General features: G+C 40.6%; 1 protein-coding gene and 1 long non-coding RNA gene across 2 annotated transcripts; both read left to right on the plus strand.

Annotated features, from left to right (window-relative positions):
- Positions 1-1,619: 1,619 nt before the first annotated feature.
- Positions 1,620-3,783, plus strand: LOC114548916 (uncharacterized). The gene is made up of 2 exons (XR_003691453.1): positions 1,620-1,749; positions 3,421-3,783. It is a non-coding gene; the product is annotated as an uncharacterized LOC114548916 (long non-coding RNA).
- Positions 3,784-10,610: 6,827 nt separating this feature from the next.
- LOC114548910 (NACHT, LRR and PYD domains-containing protein 12) lies at positions 10,611-17,834 on the plus strand. Its single transcript, XM_028568939.1, has 4 exons — positions 10,611-10,751; positions 14,781-14,954; positions 16,051-16,224; positions 17,608-17,834. Exons 1-4 carry the CDS (start codon positions 10,624-10,626, stop codon positions 17,759-17,761), a joined length of 630 nt encoding a protein of 209 aa, XP_028424740.1. The 5' UTR covers positions 10,611-10,623; the 3' UTR covers positions 17,762-17,834.
- The last annotated feature ends 1,075 nt before the right edge of the window (positions 17,835-18,909 follow it).

An 18,909-nucleotide genomic window follows, 5' to 3' on the forward strand; every position in this document is an offset into this window, starting at 1 on the left:
TTCATGTCCCCCTCAGGATGAATTGTAATAACTTTGATGATCCCCTGACTTTCCCTCTAGCACCACCAAGAGGTGAACGATGATCACACCTAAACAGAAACTATTTCAGCGGTGAATGAAAAATTATAGAATATAGCGGACTGTTTTTCTGCTTGGGGTGGAGATGTGTTCACATTCTGAGTTACCTTTTAATTTTTATATAACTAAACATCTGTGGAAAATGCTGCAGAAAATGTTGCGTCCGCAGTTTCTCTGTGGCCCTGACAGTCTCTTTTATATAGACCTTAGTGGTCCCCTAATACTGTATCTAAAGTCTCTTTTATATAGACCTTAGTGGTCCCCTAATACTGTATCTGAAGTATCTTTTATATAGACCTTAGTGGTCCCCTACTGTATCTAAAGTCTCTTTTATATAGACCTTAGTGGTCCCCTAATACTGTATCTAAAGTCTCTTTTATATAGACCTTAGTGGTCCCCTAATACTGTATCTGAAGTCTCTTTTATATAGACCTTAGTGGTCCCCTAATACTGTATCTGAAGTATCTTTTATATAGACCTTAGTGGTCCCCTAATACTGTATCTGAAGTCTCTTTTATATAGACCTTAGTGGTCCTCTAATACTGTATCTGAAGTCTCTTTTATATAGACCTTAGTGGTCCCCTAATACTGTATCTGAAGTCTCTTTTATATAGACCTTAGTGGTCCCCTAATACTGTATCTGAAGTCTCTTTTATATAGACCTTAGTGGTCCCCTAATACTGTATCTGAAGTCTCTTTTATATAGACCTTAGTGGTCCCCTAATACTGTATCTGAAGTCTCTTTTATATAGACCTTAGTGGTCCCCTAATACTGTATCTGAAGTCTCTTTTATATAGACCTTAGTGGTCCCCTAATACTGTATCTGAAGTCTCTTTTATATAGACCTTAGTGATCCCCTAATACTGTATCTGAAGTTTTTTTATATAGACCTTAGTGGTCCCCTAATACTGTATCTGAAGTCTCTTTCCCGAAATTCAGCTTTGGTGCAGAATTACAGCCACTAGAGCCAGTCACAATGAGCTTTACTTAGGTTGTGCCATTTCTGTGTCTGAAGCTATTGAGGAGGAGAGTGGGAGGGGCAAGGTGGAGGGGGGGGTTGTGGTCTTGACCAACTGCCACTTTTCTCGTTTGAAAGCCATGATCTCTCTCTCTCTCTCATGGGTGGGCCAAATTCTCTGGGCGGGCAAAGCAGAGAAAGGGGAGGTAACCTTGCTTGTTATGACCTCATAACAAGCAGATTCCAAAACGGCTCATCTGAGCTTTCATTTTCTCAAAGGCAGAGCAGGATACCCAGGGCTCGGTTTACACCTATCACCATTTCTAGCCACTGGGGGACCATAGACAGGCTGGGGGGACTCATATTAATGTTAAAAAAACATCATAAAGTGAAATTTTCATGCAATGGGACCTTTAAGTCTGAGGCTACAGGGAAATGTCTTGACAACTGATGGACGGTTGACCTGGCTCCAGCTCCAGTTATTTCTTTCACACATTTCTCTCTCTCTCTCTCTCTCTCTCTCTCTCTCTCTCTCTCTCTCTCTCTCTCTCTCTCTCTCTGCTTCCCGTCCCTGCAGGTGACGAGGCCTCCCAGGACGGCGGTCCGTCTCAGAGCAGGGACCCAGAGGACATGGCCCAGGCCAGGGTGGACATCAGGAAGCTGCAGCAGTTCCTCATGGGTCAGCAGGTCAACCCCAGCAAGGCCATGTGCAGTAAGTCCTCATCCAGGAGCAGCAGGAAAAATGCAATGTAGCCTCGCATTGCCTGACCTCCTCCACAGCGCTGCAGAGGAAGGTCTGGCTAGTCCACACAGCATTCCTGGATGGGAGAAAAACATGTTCTGGTTTATTGGCATTTCTTTATCCCTCCTGTTGTCCTCGGGTCAAATTTTACCCATTTTCAAAAAGTTTCTATGTCAGAAATTTGGGTTTCTTTCAACCAAATTGTCCAAAAACATAACGAGGATCGTTCCATACAACCATTACTCTTAACAAGTAAAATAAATGATCCCTTCACTACTTTCATTGAATTTGGGTGTTTTATTAAATTTTAAAGTTTTTTGAAAGAAAAAAAAATGATCAAAGAACATTGCAAAAATTTCGGCAAAAAAAGTGCAGAAAAATCTACAATAACATCGGACATTTGTGACGAAAAAAGTGACCAAAAAGTCAAAAAAAAAGTGACAAAAACATCGGAAAAAAAGTCACGAATTAATTTGAAAAAAGTGACAAAAAATGTCACCTCAAAAAGTGAAAAAAAAAAAAAAGGATGGGAAGACAACACAAGGGTTAAACCAATCACAATCGTCGTGGGCGGGGCTAAGATAAACTCCGATTGGACAGATAGTCTAGCTAGCTGTCTGGATTTACCCTGCAGAGATCTGAGGAGCAGTTAACCATAGTCCTCACAAATCAGCCGGAGGTTAGAACGCCAACACAGAGACAGAGGAAGGGGGACGGACATCCGGCAGCACCGGAGCACTCCTGGAAGTGAAACGTTGTGGATAAAGGCTAAATGCAAGGAAACCTCTTTATCTTGTAATGTGATCCGTTCGGTCCGGTAACATTTGGAAAGTCTAAAAAAAAAATAAAAATAATAATTTAATCCTCTTAATGAATTTAATGAAAATTAAAAAACATCCATTTTTTCATTTAATATCATTGTTGTTAAGGTGGTTTTATGCTTTTGTAATACGCTACGTTCTGTAACTCTTATTTAACCCTCCTGTCTCCGGTCAAATTTGACCCGTTTTTTAGAGTTTCTTTATCAGAAATTTGGGTTTCTTTCACCCAAACTGTCAAAACAATAACGTGGGTGGTTCCCGACAACGCTTTTCAACAGTAAAATAAATGATGAGTTCACCACTTTCATTGAATTTGGGTGTCTCATTTCATTAAATTGTATTGCATTTGGTAAAGGAGCGTTGAAAATATTGAGAAAAATGTCTAAAAATGCTTCAAAAACGTCTAGAAAAAGGAACTATATATATATATATATATATATATATATATATATATATATATGTGTTTTTTTATGTGGAAAACAGCAAAAAAAAAAAAAAAAAATAGCGACAAGTATCAAAAAAGTTTTAATTTTATGACTCCGAAAAACAAAAAGTTGAGAGTGCTCACCTGGTGGAGCGGGCGCCCGTGTATAGGAGTTGAGTCCTCGGCGAAGCGGCCGTGGGTTCGACTCCGCCCTGCAGCACCTTTGCTGCATGTTCTCAGCTGTCCTGTACAGATAAAGGCCTAAAATGACCCCAAAAAATACTCAACACAAAGTTGCATGGTCGAAGGAAGGACAACACAAGGGTTAAATGAAGGATTTGACCTCATGTCCCATCCCTGATTAAATCCTGTTCCCATTCATCTTGTCCTCTTCAGATATCGTCCACGAGAGAGTCGTCCACCTGATTCTGCTGCATGAAGATGTGTCGCTGCAGTATTTCATCCCCGCTGTGGCCTAGACCTTCTGCAGACCCCAGTCAGTTCTGCTCACTGTGAGTTTGGGGACATATAAAATGGGTTTTGGACAGAGGATTCTCAATGTCTGGGAGTCTGTCCCACCGAGGCTGGTTTCAGTCCTCAGCGCGGACCTAAGGAAGAGCTCACATGTTCACAGGACATGCTGGTGAATCCACATTTATCGCGACGAAGTCGGACAGAAAACGGAAACAAGTTGCATATTAGTTGTTTGGGACGTTCAGTTTGTTATTGTATTTGCATTAAATGAGTTGTAATATTTAATTTGGTTTAATTCATTGTAATTTCACTTCCACAACACAACAGATCTGGTGTAGGGCTGCGCAATTAATTGTTATTTAATCCAAATCATATTTTGGACAAGTAGGCTATAGTGCAATATCCAAATCACAGGGGAGGGGGGGCAATATTTGTTAAAGGGAAAACAATGTGACAAACCATTCTGAATAAAATATTGTGATGCTGCAGAGACAAATGGTATCTCGTGGACTAAAGAAAATCAATTTTTTGCTATAGATCCTTGCAAAAATTTTAAATATTGTTAAATTTGTATATTTTTTTTAATCATAATTGCACATAATCATAATTGTGCGGCCCTAAACTAATGTGAATTTAATTGTATTTGTTTTTTTTGTTTTTTTTTTAAAGCCTTTTGTTACCTTTTGTATAATCCCAGAAACGATGTCCCACAAAAACGACTTTGTCGGGAAGAATTGGTTCCGATTTAAAAAAAAAAAACATTGCCAAAGGTTTGTCCACAGTTTTGCATAAAATTTAACCGCATGTGCATTTTTTACTTTTAAGTTATTCTAAGGTTTTGGAAAACATGGATCTGTCAACAAAACATCTGTTCCCATCCTGTCTGTTCACGTTTAATTTCCTCAAAAGGAAGGAGATTTCCTGTAAGTTATATTAGTTAAGAATTGATTCAGCTTTTAATACTGTACTGCTCCGGGCGCGATATTTTTTTTCTCCCACTATGGCCATTGGGGGGTGGGCCAAACCTTTACCAATAAAAAAAGAGAGTCTCTGCTGAGTTCATTGACACCTCACACAATAATGTACAAGAAACGGGTCATTAGTTATTAAAGGGGGCGTGGGTTAAGCATAGGGGGCGGGCCAAACCATCACCAATGAAGAATTAACTCTATGCTCAGTTCAATGACACCTCACACAAGACTCTACCTTAAATGGTTAAAATGTTATGAAAGGGGGCGTGGCCAGAGTAAGTGGGCGTGGTTAAATAAGACAAGTTTTTCTTTTAATAACTTTTCATCTTTAACGTCTTAACCCTCCTGTTATCCTTGGGGTCAATTTGACTCCATTCAATGTTTAACATCTCTAAAAAAAGTGCTTGACATCATTTTTTTTTTTTCATATTGAATGACTTTTCCTAATGTAATGGGGACAACTGGGTAAACATAAAATTAACATGATGATATATTTTCAATGTCCTGTATGCATTTTGTACGCATCGGTGTTCCTTGGGGTCAGTTTGACCCCACGCTGTTTTAGCTGTAAAAAAATCATAGAAAATATGAACATTTTACACAAATTTGCTGAGATTGTCTTTTGCTGATATTGAGGTCACTTTCACATGCAGGTTGTTGCAATTTCAAATTCTTCAATTCCCCTACCCCCACCCCACACACGCACACACACGCACCCATGAGGGAGGGAAATATTGTTTCCGCACTCTGAGAGAGGGAACAATATGGTTCCCGCACTCTCAGAGAGAGAAAATATTGTTCCCGCGCTCTGAGGGAGAGAAAATATGGTTCTCGCAGGGATGGTTTGTATCGCATGATACACAGGGGGAGGGGCAAACATATCAAAGCTCACACGCAGGCACCACGGCCTTCTAAACCATTTCTATTGGTGCTCGATGTGCTCTCTCTGTACACTCACTCTCATTTGAAAATGGCCTGCAAGAAAAGGTTTTCTGTCAGTGAAGTTTTGCCATAGCTCTTTGACACCGAAAGTGACATAGAGGAGAATGTGTCTGAGACTGAGGATAATGTGAAGCATCCTCCTCTGAAGACAATGAGACTCTTGAGATTGACCCCTATGTTGTCTCTCAACCACCAGCAGACACGTTACCTTCAAAAAATTATTATGGTCCTTCTCCCCAGCTGAACGACAGGGTAGACTTAGTGCTGCTAATGTGATGGAAATGATTCCAGGCCCCCCCCAGATATGCTGTCAGCCATGTCCACGACATAAAATCAGCATTTGAGCTTTCCATGACACCATCAGTTGAAAAAGATATACTTGAGATGACAAATTTAGAGGGAAGTCGTGTGTATGGGGACAGTGTGAAAGAATGGATGTGACAGACCTCCATGCCTACATTGGGTTGCTCATTTTGGCAGGAGTATTCAAGTCAAAAGGTGAAGCAACAGCAAGCGGCAAGAGGCACCAATCACAACAGCTGAGGCGGGCTTTACACCAATCACAAGCGGTGAGGCGGGCTTTACGCGACGACGATAGCGCAAGCGGCGGCGAGCAGCTTGTTGTTGACATTCACCAGTGTTATGGTTTGGCGTTATGACTTGTATTTTGTTCTGTTCCTGTCTTGTTTGTATTGTGTATTCTGTTTTTTTTTTCCTGTTTTATTGGGAAAGTCTGGTTTTCTGTCTTGTCCTGTCTGCTTCTACTTCCTGTGTTTTCCCGCCCTTTTTGATTACTCTGTCATTCCTAATGTGTTTCACCTGATGTTACCACGTGTTCCTTGTTTGATCCCTACCTCATGTATTTAACCTCTGTGAATCCCTTTGTGTCTTGTCAGATTGTGTTTGTTCCTGCCTGTGTTTTTCCTGTCAGTTTGTGCATGACTTTATGAGGTTAAGTCTTTGTACTGCCCATTTTTTTATATTAAATTCCTGAGTTCAAACCATCTCCTGCCTGCCTGCCTATACCTGCATTTGAGTCCTCTATCTTCCGCCACACGTCACAAACATGACGGCTACCGAAGCGCAGCGTCACCTGGATCGTTGGTCTGATTGGTTGAAGGAATATCCAATTGCGCCCAGAGGCATTTGAGCGGTGTCCATTGGTGACGCCCCCTTTGGAAATTAACTGTCAATGAACCTTTCCCAGACCCCCCACACACACACACACACACACACACACACAAACAGTTACAGCTGAGAAGGCTCTGGTGTCAACCAGGCTAGAAGGCTCTGTAAGTCAATCCTACATTTTTCAACTTGGGAGCAAAACCATGAAGCCCTGTTCATGCTAATTTCAACAACTGGACCTTGGGGTCAAGTGTTGTCGTATCCGACCCATGTCCCAGATGTCAAAGCCCCCTTACTGGACTACTGAATATAATATTCCATTATATTTTGTATTTTGAATTGTTACCTGCCACCAGAATTGTGTTAGGAAAATATATAAATTTTTACCATAAATTGGTGCCTAAAAATGTATCAGAATGCAGGAATTGAAGTCTTTTACCCTCAAAATTGCCAGGTGGAGGACTCCCAAACCGCAAATTTATCATAAACGTGTGCTCTTTAAAAAGTGCTAAGCATTGTTTGCCAGTTACTTATAAAAATCTGTTCCATAAGGCATTGCTTATATTATTTCACCATCTGTACAAAAAAATGTTCTACTGAATGCACGTGTGTCCGTGGGTGGGCTGGTGTGGCTACAGTGCCAGAACTGAATTTTTGTCCCAGTCCGCCCCCGGATGGAATCCAGTATAAATGAGGACAAGCTTTTCTGCAGCATGTTAAAACATTTCCCCAGCGGAGCTGATCAGCCAGAGAGGAGTGTGTTTGAGTGCTGGCACTCATAGAGGTAACATTAAGTAAAACTGGTTTCGTGCTTCTTGCGTTATTATTTAAGTAACCTTCCTATTTAGTAAGAAATGGTGAACGCTGATAATGGCTTCTAGCTGAAATGCGTTTGTGTTTGGCCCACATTAAATACGGAGATAACTTATCTGTGACGTAGTTTTTAGTTTTCTTCGACCTGTCACTGCCGTGGACTTGAGATGTCTAAGATTTGGCGCTTTGCTGGCCACATTCGCTGCTCATGATCTGACCATATAGTCCTGAAGCAACAATGCTGTTATGAATGCACAAATTATATGTTCCATGTGCGATTTCTGTCTGATGTAAACTATTCTATGTCCTGCAGTATGTAAACACCTTCTCTGCTGTGTGCGTTCATGATTAGTTGCCACTTTGTGCAATAAAATGGTTCATTTTGTAACCGTGCTGTGCAGAGCCAATGCTGCTGGTTCTGCCTGTGCAAATATATTTCAGCCTGAATAGGTGAAAATTGACAATCGTTATTGTCTATATTGTTGTGTATAAACTTTTTAGAATGAGCTTTGTTGGTTGAGCATGTTGTAGACAGTACTGCTATTGCCGTTGTAATGCAGTACATGTTGGAAGGTAAAAAAAAATTCAGTTTGTTGTCTATTTTAACATTTTAAATGCATCAGTCTGGTGCACTTTGAAAAGAAATTCAGAGGTTAGACTTGATTATTCTTATCTATGAATGGAAATATTTGTGCTGTAGCCTGAACTATTTTGCACACACAGGTGGAATAGTTTTTTCTTCAAATGTTTTTCATTAATGTCACTAGGAAGCATACCAGTAGAAATATATATTATTTGTAAGTGGTGTGTATATATGGGATTGTCTGGAATATTGCAATATAATAACCATTATGGTGGGATACACTGGCTAAACAATTTACAAAAATGCCTGTGCTGACAAATAGTTTACATGACAATACATTATAATTTTGGATAAAGTTGGAGACTAGATACTAGATACTAGATACTAGGAGATTAAACGAGATCGCTGCAGTCGGCAACGGCGAAACAAGCTACAATGTTAACTTGATAGGACAATTGTCCAACTTGTATTTACCTTCATAAAGTGCTCATTTTGCTGCTGACAGGCTCGGATTATTATTTTGAGTGTCTGACAACATTATGGAAAGGATTTCTAAGGAGGTCGACCTTTCTGTTAAAGTGTAAGATCCTTTTTTTTTTTTAAACATAAAAAAAGAATTTTAGCATTGTAAAATATGGGCATTCTATCTCTGAGCTCTGAAGTGTGTGTGTGTGTGTGTGTGTGTGTGTGTGTTGCTGTTGTACCATTCAGACTAACTTCAGATCAGAAGATGAGTGATTTGGAGGAAGAGGAGTATGGACCAAAGTCTGTAGTATCCGGCTCCATAGATCTACCTCCGTACTTCAGTAATGAACCTGGACCCTTAGACACAACGTAAGAGAACTGATACTAACTCATTTATATGACTCATTTTCACTTTCATCTGCTAATGTTTTCCTTTTGATTTTGTGCTTGTATGTTAAAGTTTATTAGCAGTTGGTAAATCAAACACAGTCAAGGGTCGTCATATTCCCTAAACTGAGGCAGGCACCTCAGATTTACTGCCTTAAATACTCGTCTTTGTCTGTCTGAGTAATAACAAAAATCCCTACTGATATTACCTTCACCTGTCCAATAGCTTTATAATGATTAAATGCTCAGACCTCAAGTGTCTTTTGAGACATCTTGTTAAAACCCTGCATTTCAGCCCTAGCCCGACGGGGCCCGACTTATACTGTACAGGTCACAACCATATCTAGGATTTTCAGAAATATCGGGGGATCAATGAGCGGACCCTCCCCAAATGGCATAGCCCTGGTCGGCCTATGGCGTAAAGCCATCGAACACCTCTTTTTTTTCCTCGTCACGTTTGGAAGGCTATCGGTAACGTTAACGGACAGTGTGTGAGTCTAATGATGGATAGCCAAAAAAGAAAAAGGGAAAGGTGATGCTGAGAAGATCAGACTCCAAAGGGATGGTGTTGCTGTGCTTTGTGTTGTTCAATCATTCACCCCCCCCATTCATTCAGTTTGTTGCAGTCCGTCTTTGGCTGCAGCAGACACAGCGGCACTTTGTTCCATCAAAATTTAAATACTTAATCCAAAAACTACATAACCCAACATGTTCCAGCAGGAATGTGACCTGAAAAATTTGCAACCAAGGTTACATCTTTTCCCTGAAGCATGTAGCTTCATGCAGCAGTGTATCTAACATAAACACTGCAGTAGCACCTACTTGGAGCACATGACCATATATAGAAAACCGGCACCGCACCTCTGCACCTGCATGCCTTGGAGCTCAGCCCCGCTCTTCTTCAGTCTTTAAGATAATTTGTTTTTAGGCTTTTGTGTACTTTCTGCATTATTAGGTGTTGATCCAATGCATGCTGGGATATCAGGCACATGTTGCAGACTTGAAAGCACTAAAAAGGGATGACTCTGACTGCAGAATCAGAATATTATCTGTCTTACGTTGTTCAATCTTGTTTTTTATAAATGTTGTGAGCTCACAGTCGGTCTTACTGTTTTACCTCTCAGACTGACTTCAGATCAGAAGATGAGTGATGTCGAGGTAGAGGAGGACAGAGCAGAGTCTGAAGGATCTGACTGTCAGTCTACGAAGAGTGACCAGTCCAAAGGTCTTCCTGAAGACTTCAGTAATGAACCTGGACCCTCAGACACAAAGTAAGGGAACCGCTACTAACTAATTTATATTCTACACCATATATTGTTCCTGAAGGTCAAGAACGAACAAGGGGGGCTTGACCCCAAAGTCCAGTTCCTTTACTTAAAGGACAAATCCGGTGCAAATGAACCTAGGGGTTAATAACACATGTACAAAGTTCTCTGGGATATGTTTTCATGCTAATCGAATGTGACCAGTTTTATCGCAAACCGCTAATTAGCTTATAACGCTAGTTGTCGGGGCATGTGAAGGTAAAAAGAAGTTCATGTAAACCGAAGCATTTAGAACTTTGTAAGTGTACAGACAGTTTATCAAAAAGATAGTTTAGAAAGACATGTTGCGGATTTGTCATTTGTGTACTTTCTGCATTGTTAGGTGTTAATTCAATGCATGCTGGGATATCAGGAACATGTTGCAGACTTGAAAGCACTAAAAAGTGATGACTGTAAATGCAGAATCAGAATGTTATCTGTCTTACGTTGTTCAGTCTTGTTGTTTTGTAAATGTTGTGAGCTCACAGTCGGTCTTACTGTTCTGCCTCTCAGACTGACTCCAGATCAGAAGATGAGTGATGTCGAGGTAGAGGAGGACGGAGCAGAGTCTGAAGGATCTGACTGTCAGTCTACGAAGAGTGACCAGTCCAAAGGTCTTCCTGAAGACTTCAGTAATGAACCTGGACCCTCAGGCACAAAGTAAGGGAACTGCTACTAACTTTACTGAAACTAACGTTTTGTTTTTGACTATACACTCAACTAAAGGATTATTAGGAACACCATACTTATATCATGTTTGACCCCCTTTCACCTTCAGAACTGCCTTAATTCTTCGTGGCATTGATTCAACAAGGTGCTGGAAGCATTCTTTAGAAATGTTGGCCCATATTGAGAGGATAGCATCTTGCAGTTGATTTGTGGGGTGCACATCCAGGGCACGAAGCTCCCATTCCACCACATCCCAAAGATGTTCTATTGGGTTGAGATCTGGTGACTGTGGGGGCCATTTTAGTAGAGTGAACTCATTGTCATGTTCAAGAAACCAATTTGAAATGATTCGAGCGTTGTGACATGGTGTGTTATCCTGCTGGAAGTAGCCATCAGAGGATGGGTACATGGTGGTCATAAAGGGATGGACATGGTCAGAAACAATGCTCCGGTAGGCTGTGGCATTTAAACAATGCCCAATTGGTACTAAGGGGCCTAAAGTGTGTCAAGAAAACATCCCCCACACCATTACACCACCACCACCAGCAGCCTGCCCAGTGGTAACAAGGCATGACAGATCCATGTTCTCGTTCTGTTTACGCCAAATTCTGACTCTACCATCTGAATGTCTCAACAGAAATCGAGACTCCTCAGACCAGGCAACATTTTTACAGTCTTCAACTGTCCAATTTTGGTGAGCTTGTGCAAATTGCAGTCTCATTCTCCTGTTTTTAGTGGAGATGAGTGGTACCTGGTGGGGTCTTCTGTTGGTGTAGCCCATCCGCCTCAAGGTTGTTCGTGTTGTGGCTTCACAAATGCTTTGCTGCAGACCTCGGTTGTAACGAGTGGTTATTTGAGTCAAAGTTGATCTTCTATCAGCTGGAATCAGTCGGCCCATTCTCCTCTGACCTCTAGCATCAACAAGGCATTTTTTGGGGGCTTGACCCCAAAGTCCAGTTCCTTTTAATATGAACATGTCTTGACGGTAACTTTTTTCCCGAGAACATTTTGCTCCTAAGTTGTCGTAGCTAATTTGTACAGCAATACAATCGTTTCAATAAGTTATGATGTGTAATGTGTTCCATTTTTAAATATTTTCTATTGATCAATAAATTGTTAGTGTTGACAGTTTTAATGGAACGGACCACCCCTACGGTTCAGCACGAATGTGAACTACAGAATAATTGCAAAGTTTAAAAGTTTAAAAATGTTTAAAGTGTGTAATATGCTACAGTTTAAATGCTGCGGTTACATGAACGGACAGAGCTGGGCACCCCCGCCTCTGCAGCTTGTTTAGGGGGTCAGGGAAATGCTGATTAAGTGGTCCAAACTGTGGTTACACTTTTCACGCGTAATTGTACTCCCGTATGGTTCGCATCAGGTGTTAAAACCAACTGTAGGACAATGGGACACCGAACATGCTCGCACGTTTCACTCGATCCTGGAGGAACAAAGGCAACAATACCGAGGATGCAGAGCTGGAGCTAAAAAGCTTCAATACCACACAAAGGGGGACGGGAGAAATTGACTTTTCAACATGAGCCTCTCTCTCTCAGCCCCTACCATTATATCACTTTGTCTGCTGTATAGGCTATATTAGCCCTCCTACACACTCTGGGCTGTGGTCATAACATCTACATCTTATAACTTAATCGCTTTCATATTATATATTGTTGTTATTCATAGCCAGTTGATATTACATAGTCATAGTTAATATTTAATAATAATCTATTGCACTGTTCAATCCCTGTTCACTTTTGCACTACCACCATTGCACACACTCTACCATAGCACCTTATCATGGTCATTGCATTTCTGTGAGGGATTTTTATTTTTATTCTTATGTATGTGTGCTATGTGTGTTTGCTGTGTTATGGTTGTCTAAGCTACTGGATGCCTAAAATGTCCTTCGCAATGAATATCTTTTAAATGATTTAGCATCTTCTCAGCGAACTGCCTGAGGCAGTCTCTGCAGCTTGCAGCATGTGCACTGGTGTGACTATGGGGGGGAGAACCTTGGGATTTCTCTCTGGCAGAAACAAGACGTGACCTGTCTATACCACAAAGGCACACATAATATGCTTGCCCCTAATTTAATTTTTTTTATCACATTGACACAGTAATAATCCATGGCGTCATGGCGGTACCATAAGTGTAAATAAAGGGTTCTATTTGATTATGACTTATGTGTGTCAGATTAAAGCAAGGAAGGTGGTAAAATATGTGGACAATTTATTAAAGGGAAAGTTCCCACAAATTTGAAAGTACATTTGAGAAGCGGGGCACAAGGAGGCTAACAAATTAACGACTGGATGTGCAAGAACTTTCTTAAATTAAATGAAGAAAAAACTGAGGTGGTTGTTTTTGGAGCTAAAGAGGAACAATTAAAAGTCAACGCACAGCTTCAAACGACAATGTTAAAAACAACAGACAAAGCCAGAAATCTTGGTGTAGTCATAGATCCAGACCTGAATTTTAAAAGCCACATTAAGACAATTACAAAATCAGCCTATTATCACCTTAAAAATATGACAAGGGTTAAAGGACTTATGTCTCAGCAGGATTTGGAAAAACTTGTCCATGCTTTTATCTTGAGTAGACTTGACTACTGTAACGGTGTCTTTACAGGTCTCCCTAAAAAATCAATCAGACAGCTGCAGCTGATTCAGAACGCTGCTGCCCGAGTTCTCACTAAAACCAAGAAAGTGGATCACATCACTCCAGTTCTGAAATCATTGCACTGGCTTCCAGTGCCTCAAAGAATTGATTTCAAAATACTTTTACTGGTTTATAAATCACTAAACGGTTTAGGGCCAAAATACATTTCTGATCTGCTACTATGACCCACCCAGACCTCTCAGGAACTAAAGTGATAGTTCGGAGTAATTTCACCCTAGGGTCCTTTGCACCATGACCTCGAGCCAAACCCCCCCCCCAAAGCTTTTTTCACCTGGGGGTAACATTGGGAGAGTTAGCGTAGAGTAGCGTTATCAGCTGAATAGCTTAGCGCAGGGGCTAATGGACCCACGTTTGTATCTCGTAAATGACCCCACTAATAATGCCCAAAATGATACCAAACTTCTACACTAGTACAAATAGGATATGTACTCATAAAACGATGGATTGGAAAGTTTGTAAGTACACCAGAAGTTTATGAACACTTGCCTGCTGGCTTCTGCTCTCTGCTGCTGCTGCTACCTGCAGTAAGACGAGTGTTTAGGGACGTCTACAAATTACTACACCGAAAAGAGATACAACAAAATATTTATTAATTTTATGATTAAATAAGGTAATGTCTCCAATCTTACCTCAATTATTACTTGTCTCCTCCTAGTTATACTACAGCACTTACTTAAAAAAAAAAAGTTAAATTTAAAAAATATTTTTGTTGCATCTCTTTTCGGTGTTGTAATTTGTAGACGGCCCTAAGCACTCGTCTTACAGCAGCAACACCAGCAGCAGAGAGCAGAAGCCAGCAGGCAAGTGTTATTTACATAAACTTCTGGTGTACTTACAAACTTTCCAATCCATCGTTTTATGAATGCATAACCTATTTGTACTAGTGTAGACGTTTGGTATTATTTCGGGCATTATTAGTGGGGTCATTTACGAGATACAAACATGGGTCCATTAGCCCACTGTTTTTAAATTGTTCTTTTTGTAAATTGTACGACAGTACTGAGATGATTTTAATGAGATTTGGACAGATACCATTAGCTTTAGGCTAATGTTACTTGTTGCTAAACTAACTGCTAACTGTAGTTAGCTGCCATTAGCTAGGTTAGCTGTACAGCTGTCAAATTAGCAGTCTCATTGATATTGAGTCTTCAGAACACACAGCTGTTAAAAGGATCAGCATAGTATTGATCTTCTAATCACAGGCGAGGCTGTGTTGACATGAATAGGTTTATGAATGTTGTGATGACATTTGGATGTCTGTAGAAAGCTACACATTTAAAACCTAAACACATTGATTGGATATGAATTTCTTGAATTATATATAACTTATTCTTTATTCAGATTGCGGTGGTGCAGTTTGTCAGAGATCAGCTGTGCTTCTCTGGCATCATCTCTGAAGTCCAACCACTCCCATCTGAGAGAGCTGGAGCTGAATGGAAACAAGTTGCAGAATTCAAAATTGAAGCAGCTTTGTAGTTTTCTGGAGATTCCACACTGTCGACTGAAGTCTCTAAGGTCAGACACCATTTTTTTACTTTACTGTGCTGAGATTAATATGTTGTGAAAGTTGAGGTCACACTAAACTGCAGACAAAAGACTGATATCTTAAAGGGTAATTTGCTTTTTTTTCTACTTGCGTTAATGTAAAAAGAAAATCTTTGAAAGTACTGTAGGATGCCGTTACCTGAAGCAGTTAATTTAGAGTCACAGCTCATTTTAAATACAGTTTAGCAACAAAACCAAACGCTGAGGAAACATTACTAAGTTTTTTAATGTTGGTTTTGAGCGGTATGCATCCCCACTAACGTTTTAAACGGTAACATTAACACAGCGTGTTACGGGAATAAAATCTCTCCTGCAGCAGGGTGTCGGAGGGACTGCAGGGTTCACTAACGTTAGCTTCTTTTTTAACCTGGGGACTAAAAAAACGTTAATTCAGCAAATGACAAAAAGTTTGTCACTCTGCCTGAGGAGAAACTGCTGTACTCGCGCTGTTGTTTGCTTGGTTGCCATGACTTTGTGAATGATGACTGTCACTGTTCCAGTTGCACACCCTCAAAGAGGAGTCTGGGCAGCGGTGTGCATGTATTTAGTGGAAACAATAAACTAACTAGTCTGGATGAGTGCAGCTCTTTCCTACTTCTAGAGGGGTTTGTGTTCAACCATGAAGTTGTATTGTTTGCATCCTTAGATGGGCCTGCTAACTTAATGACCAACGTCTTGAGCAACCTCCGCTTCGGGTTGGTGTTCCAGCGTCCGTCGAGGCAGCCAACACACAGGGGAAAAGCTCATTCAATCAACGATATCTCGCAAGATTTAAATGTGACGTTATTTCGTTAGTATAGATGGGCCCATTGGTGGAGCGGGCAGTGTTTAAGAGGTTAAATCACCACATATTTATTGAAGTGCTAGCACGTTGTCCTTAAAATGATCTTTTTCACTAATTGTTTTTCAATTTTTAACCTGCATGCCGGTGGATTCAGGTGTTTGGAGTTTCTGTTCAAAAAAAGTCTACATTCAACACCTTCAGATCTGAAAAGATTATTAAACATTAAATGAATTCAAGCAGGAACATTGTCTTTTAAAGTTACATAATTTATTCTTCATTCAGATTGAGGAGCTGCAGTTTGTCAGAGATCAGCTGCGCTGTTCTGGCCTCACCTCTGAAGTGCAACCCCTCCCATCTGAGAGAGCTGGACCTGAAGGACAACAACATGAAGGATTCAGATGTGAAGCAGCTGTGTGATCTGAAGGAGAGTCCAGAATGTAGACGGAATACACTGGAGTAAGTAGAGGGTTGGATTCAGTCCATGCTGGTTTCAGCAGTATTGAACTAAACCCAGTTAGTATCAAAGCAAAGATCCAGTTTTTCCTATAAACCTCCAACCTTCACAGTGGAACTTTGAGAGGAGAATGGTGACAGGATTAGACACAGAGAAAGAAAACCGCCAATCAGATGAGCCAGAAGCTTGTTGTTATCATGTGTTTGAGTGGATGTGAATACTGCTGTTGTTGTGTTCATGTCTGCAGGAAATAAATGTGGATTACAGCTGACAGCATCACAACAACATCAAACTGTCAAACCATCAAATCTGGGGGGTATTGCACAAAAGTAGAACTTGTAAATCCAGAATAACCGATAAAGCAAGGCTTGACCTAGTCTTATCTGTGCATCCTCGCTTGGTGTGTTTCACGAAGTCCAAGTTTGTCCTTAAGAGGAGCGACTAGGTCGAGACAGGCTGAAGTAATTCTGATAGATGCGCATTCACAGCTTTTTTTAACGTTTTAAACGGTAACATTAATACAGCGTGTTATGGGAATATGTCTCCTGCAGCAGGGTGTCAGAGGGACTGCAGGGTTCACTAACGTTAGCTTCTTTTCTAATCTGGGGTCTATAAAACAGTTAATTCACTAAATTCAGTGTCCATAATGCTATTTTACAATAAACTGTAGCTGTCATATTTCACAGGACCCGTGTGAGTGTGGTTTCATGTCACAGCTTTCGACGAGGTTTGTCACTCTGCCTGAGGAGAAACTGCTGTACTCGCGCTGTTGTTTGCTTGGTTGCCATGACTTTGTGAGTGATGACTGTCACTGTTCCAGTTGCACACCCTCAAAGAGGAGTCTGGGCAGCGGTGTGCATGTATTTAGTGGAAACCCTAAACTAACTAGTCTGGATGAGTGCAACTCTTTCCTACTTCTAGAGGGGTTTGTGTTCAACCATGAAGTTGTATTGTTTGCGCCCTTAGATGGGGCTGCTACCTTAATGACCAACGTCTTGAGCAACCTCCGCTTCGGGTTGGTGTTCCAGCGTCATTCGTCGAGGCGGCCAACACACAGGGGAAAAGCTCATTCAATCACCAATATCTCGCGAGATTTAAACGTGACGTTATTTCGTTAGTATAGATGGGCCCATTGGTGGAGCGGGCAATGTTTAAGAGGTTAAATCACCACATATTTATTGAAGTACTAGCACGTCGTCCTTAAAATTATCTTTTTCACTAATTGTTTTTCAGTTTTTAACCTGCATGCTGGTGGGTTCAGGTGTTTGGAGTTTCTGTTCAAAAAAACGTCTACATTCAAAACCTTCAGATCTGAAAAGATTATTAAACATTAAATGAAGCAAGAATATTGTCTTTTAAAGTTACATAATTTATTCTTCATTCAGATTGAGGAGCTGCAGTTTGTCAGATATCAGCTGTGCTGCTCTGGCCTCATCTCTGAAGTCCAACCCCTCCCATCTGAGAGAGCTGGACCTGAAGGACAACAACGTGAAGGATTCAGACGTGAAGCAGCTGTCTGAAGGAGAGTCCAGAATGTAGACTGGATCTTGGATTCTTTTTGGCTAATTAGTCTGCTTTTTATAATGTTTACCGGTATTTACAGTACAGCACTTTGGGGCAGTAGTGACTGCTTGTAAATCTGCTCTATAAATAAACTTGACCTTGACACGTCACATATAACGTTTTTTGTTTTTTTTGTCTTGACATGTTACATATGTGTACCAAGTTTCGTGAGTCTACGTTAAACGCACTGCAGGGCGCTAGCGAGCCATTTTATTGCACCTATTCCCAAAACCCTTAAAATACGTACATTTTCACCAGAATTGAAGCAACCGCCAATTTTGGTGAGTTTTTGAATATTTTAAACCCCTCAAAAACACAAATCGTTTGCAGAAAATAATAATTCCTTCAGTTCCAATAGGGCCTTCCTTTCATAAACAGTAATTGAAAAACAAAAAAACTAATGATTTTCGTTTCCTTTAAAATTGAAAAACAAGACGTTTTTTTCTTTTTCATTGTCAAAAGGGAATGTGAAAATTTAAAAACAGAAATGCCTGTTTTTTCATACTGTAACTTGTATTTTAATCGTTTTTGTGTAATGCACTTTGAATGCTGTTGATATGTGCTGCTATACAAATAAAGCTGCCTTGCCTTCCAAGGCAATAGCACCGGTGTAGCCAACCAGTTTTGCTTTAACCTTGGAGGCTGCAGTTGAGGGAAACTGTAGCTTAACTTCCTGAGTGACTGATCATCCGTTTTTTTGCACCTCTTTACATGAATATGGCTATGAAATACATCATGAAATACATAAATGATAGTAATAATTAGTCATTATAGTTCAATAGCCTAAATACATATGTTTTACTTTTATTTCAGGGGACTTTTATTTATTTCCGTCTCTATTCATTTGCACGTTCTATTCAAAAGGAATTTTGTTTATCTCACAGACTCAGACTAAAAGCAACTAGCAAGCCTGCCTGGCATCAGTGCATCACAGTATATCACTATCTGCAAAAGGAAATATGAATAAAACACAAGCGTGGCAGATTTGTCTGATCCCCAGCTTAGCTAGAGCGGGTATAACGCCAGCTCTGCAGACAGACCAGAGTCAGTCAGCACCGGGGAGCGAACATAGAGCGAACCGGGGACCCAGGTCACATGGCTGGTGGCTAGCTGCTAGCTAGCTG

Source organism: Perca flavescens, chromosome 22, assembly GCF_004354835.1.
Source record: "Perca flavescens isolate YP-PL-M2 chromosome 22, PFLA_1.0, whole genome shotgun sequence".
Lineage (NCBI taxonomy): Eukaryota > Metazoa > Chordata > Actinopteri > Perciformes > Percidae > Perca > Perca flavescens.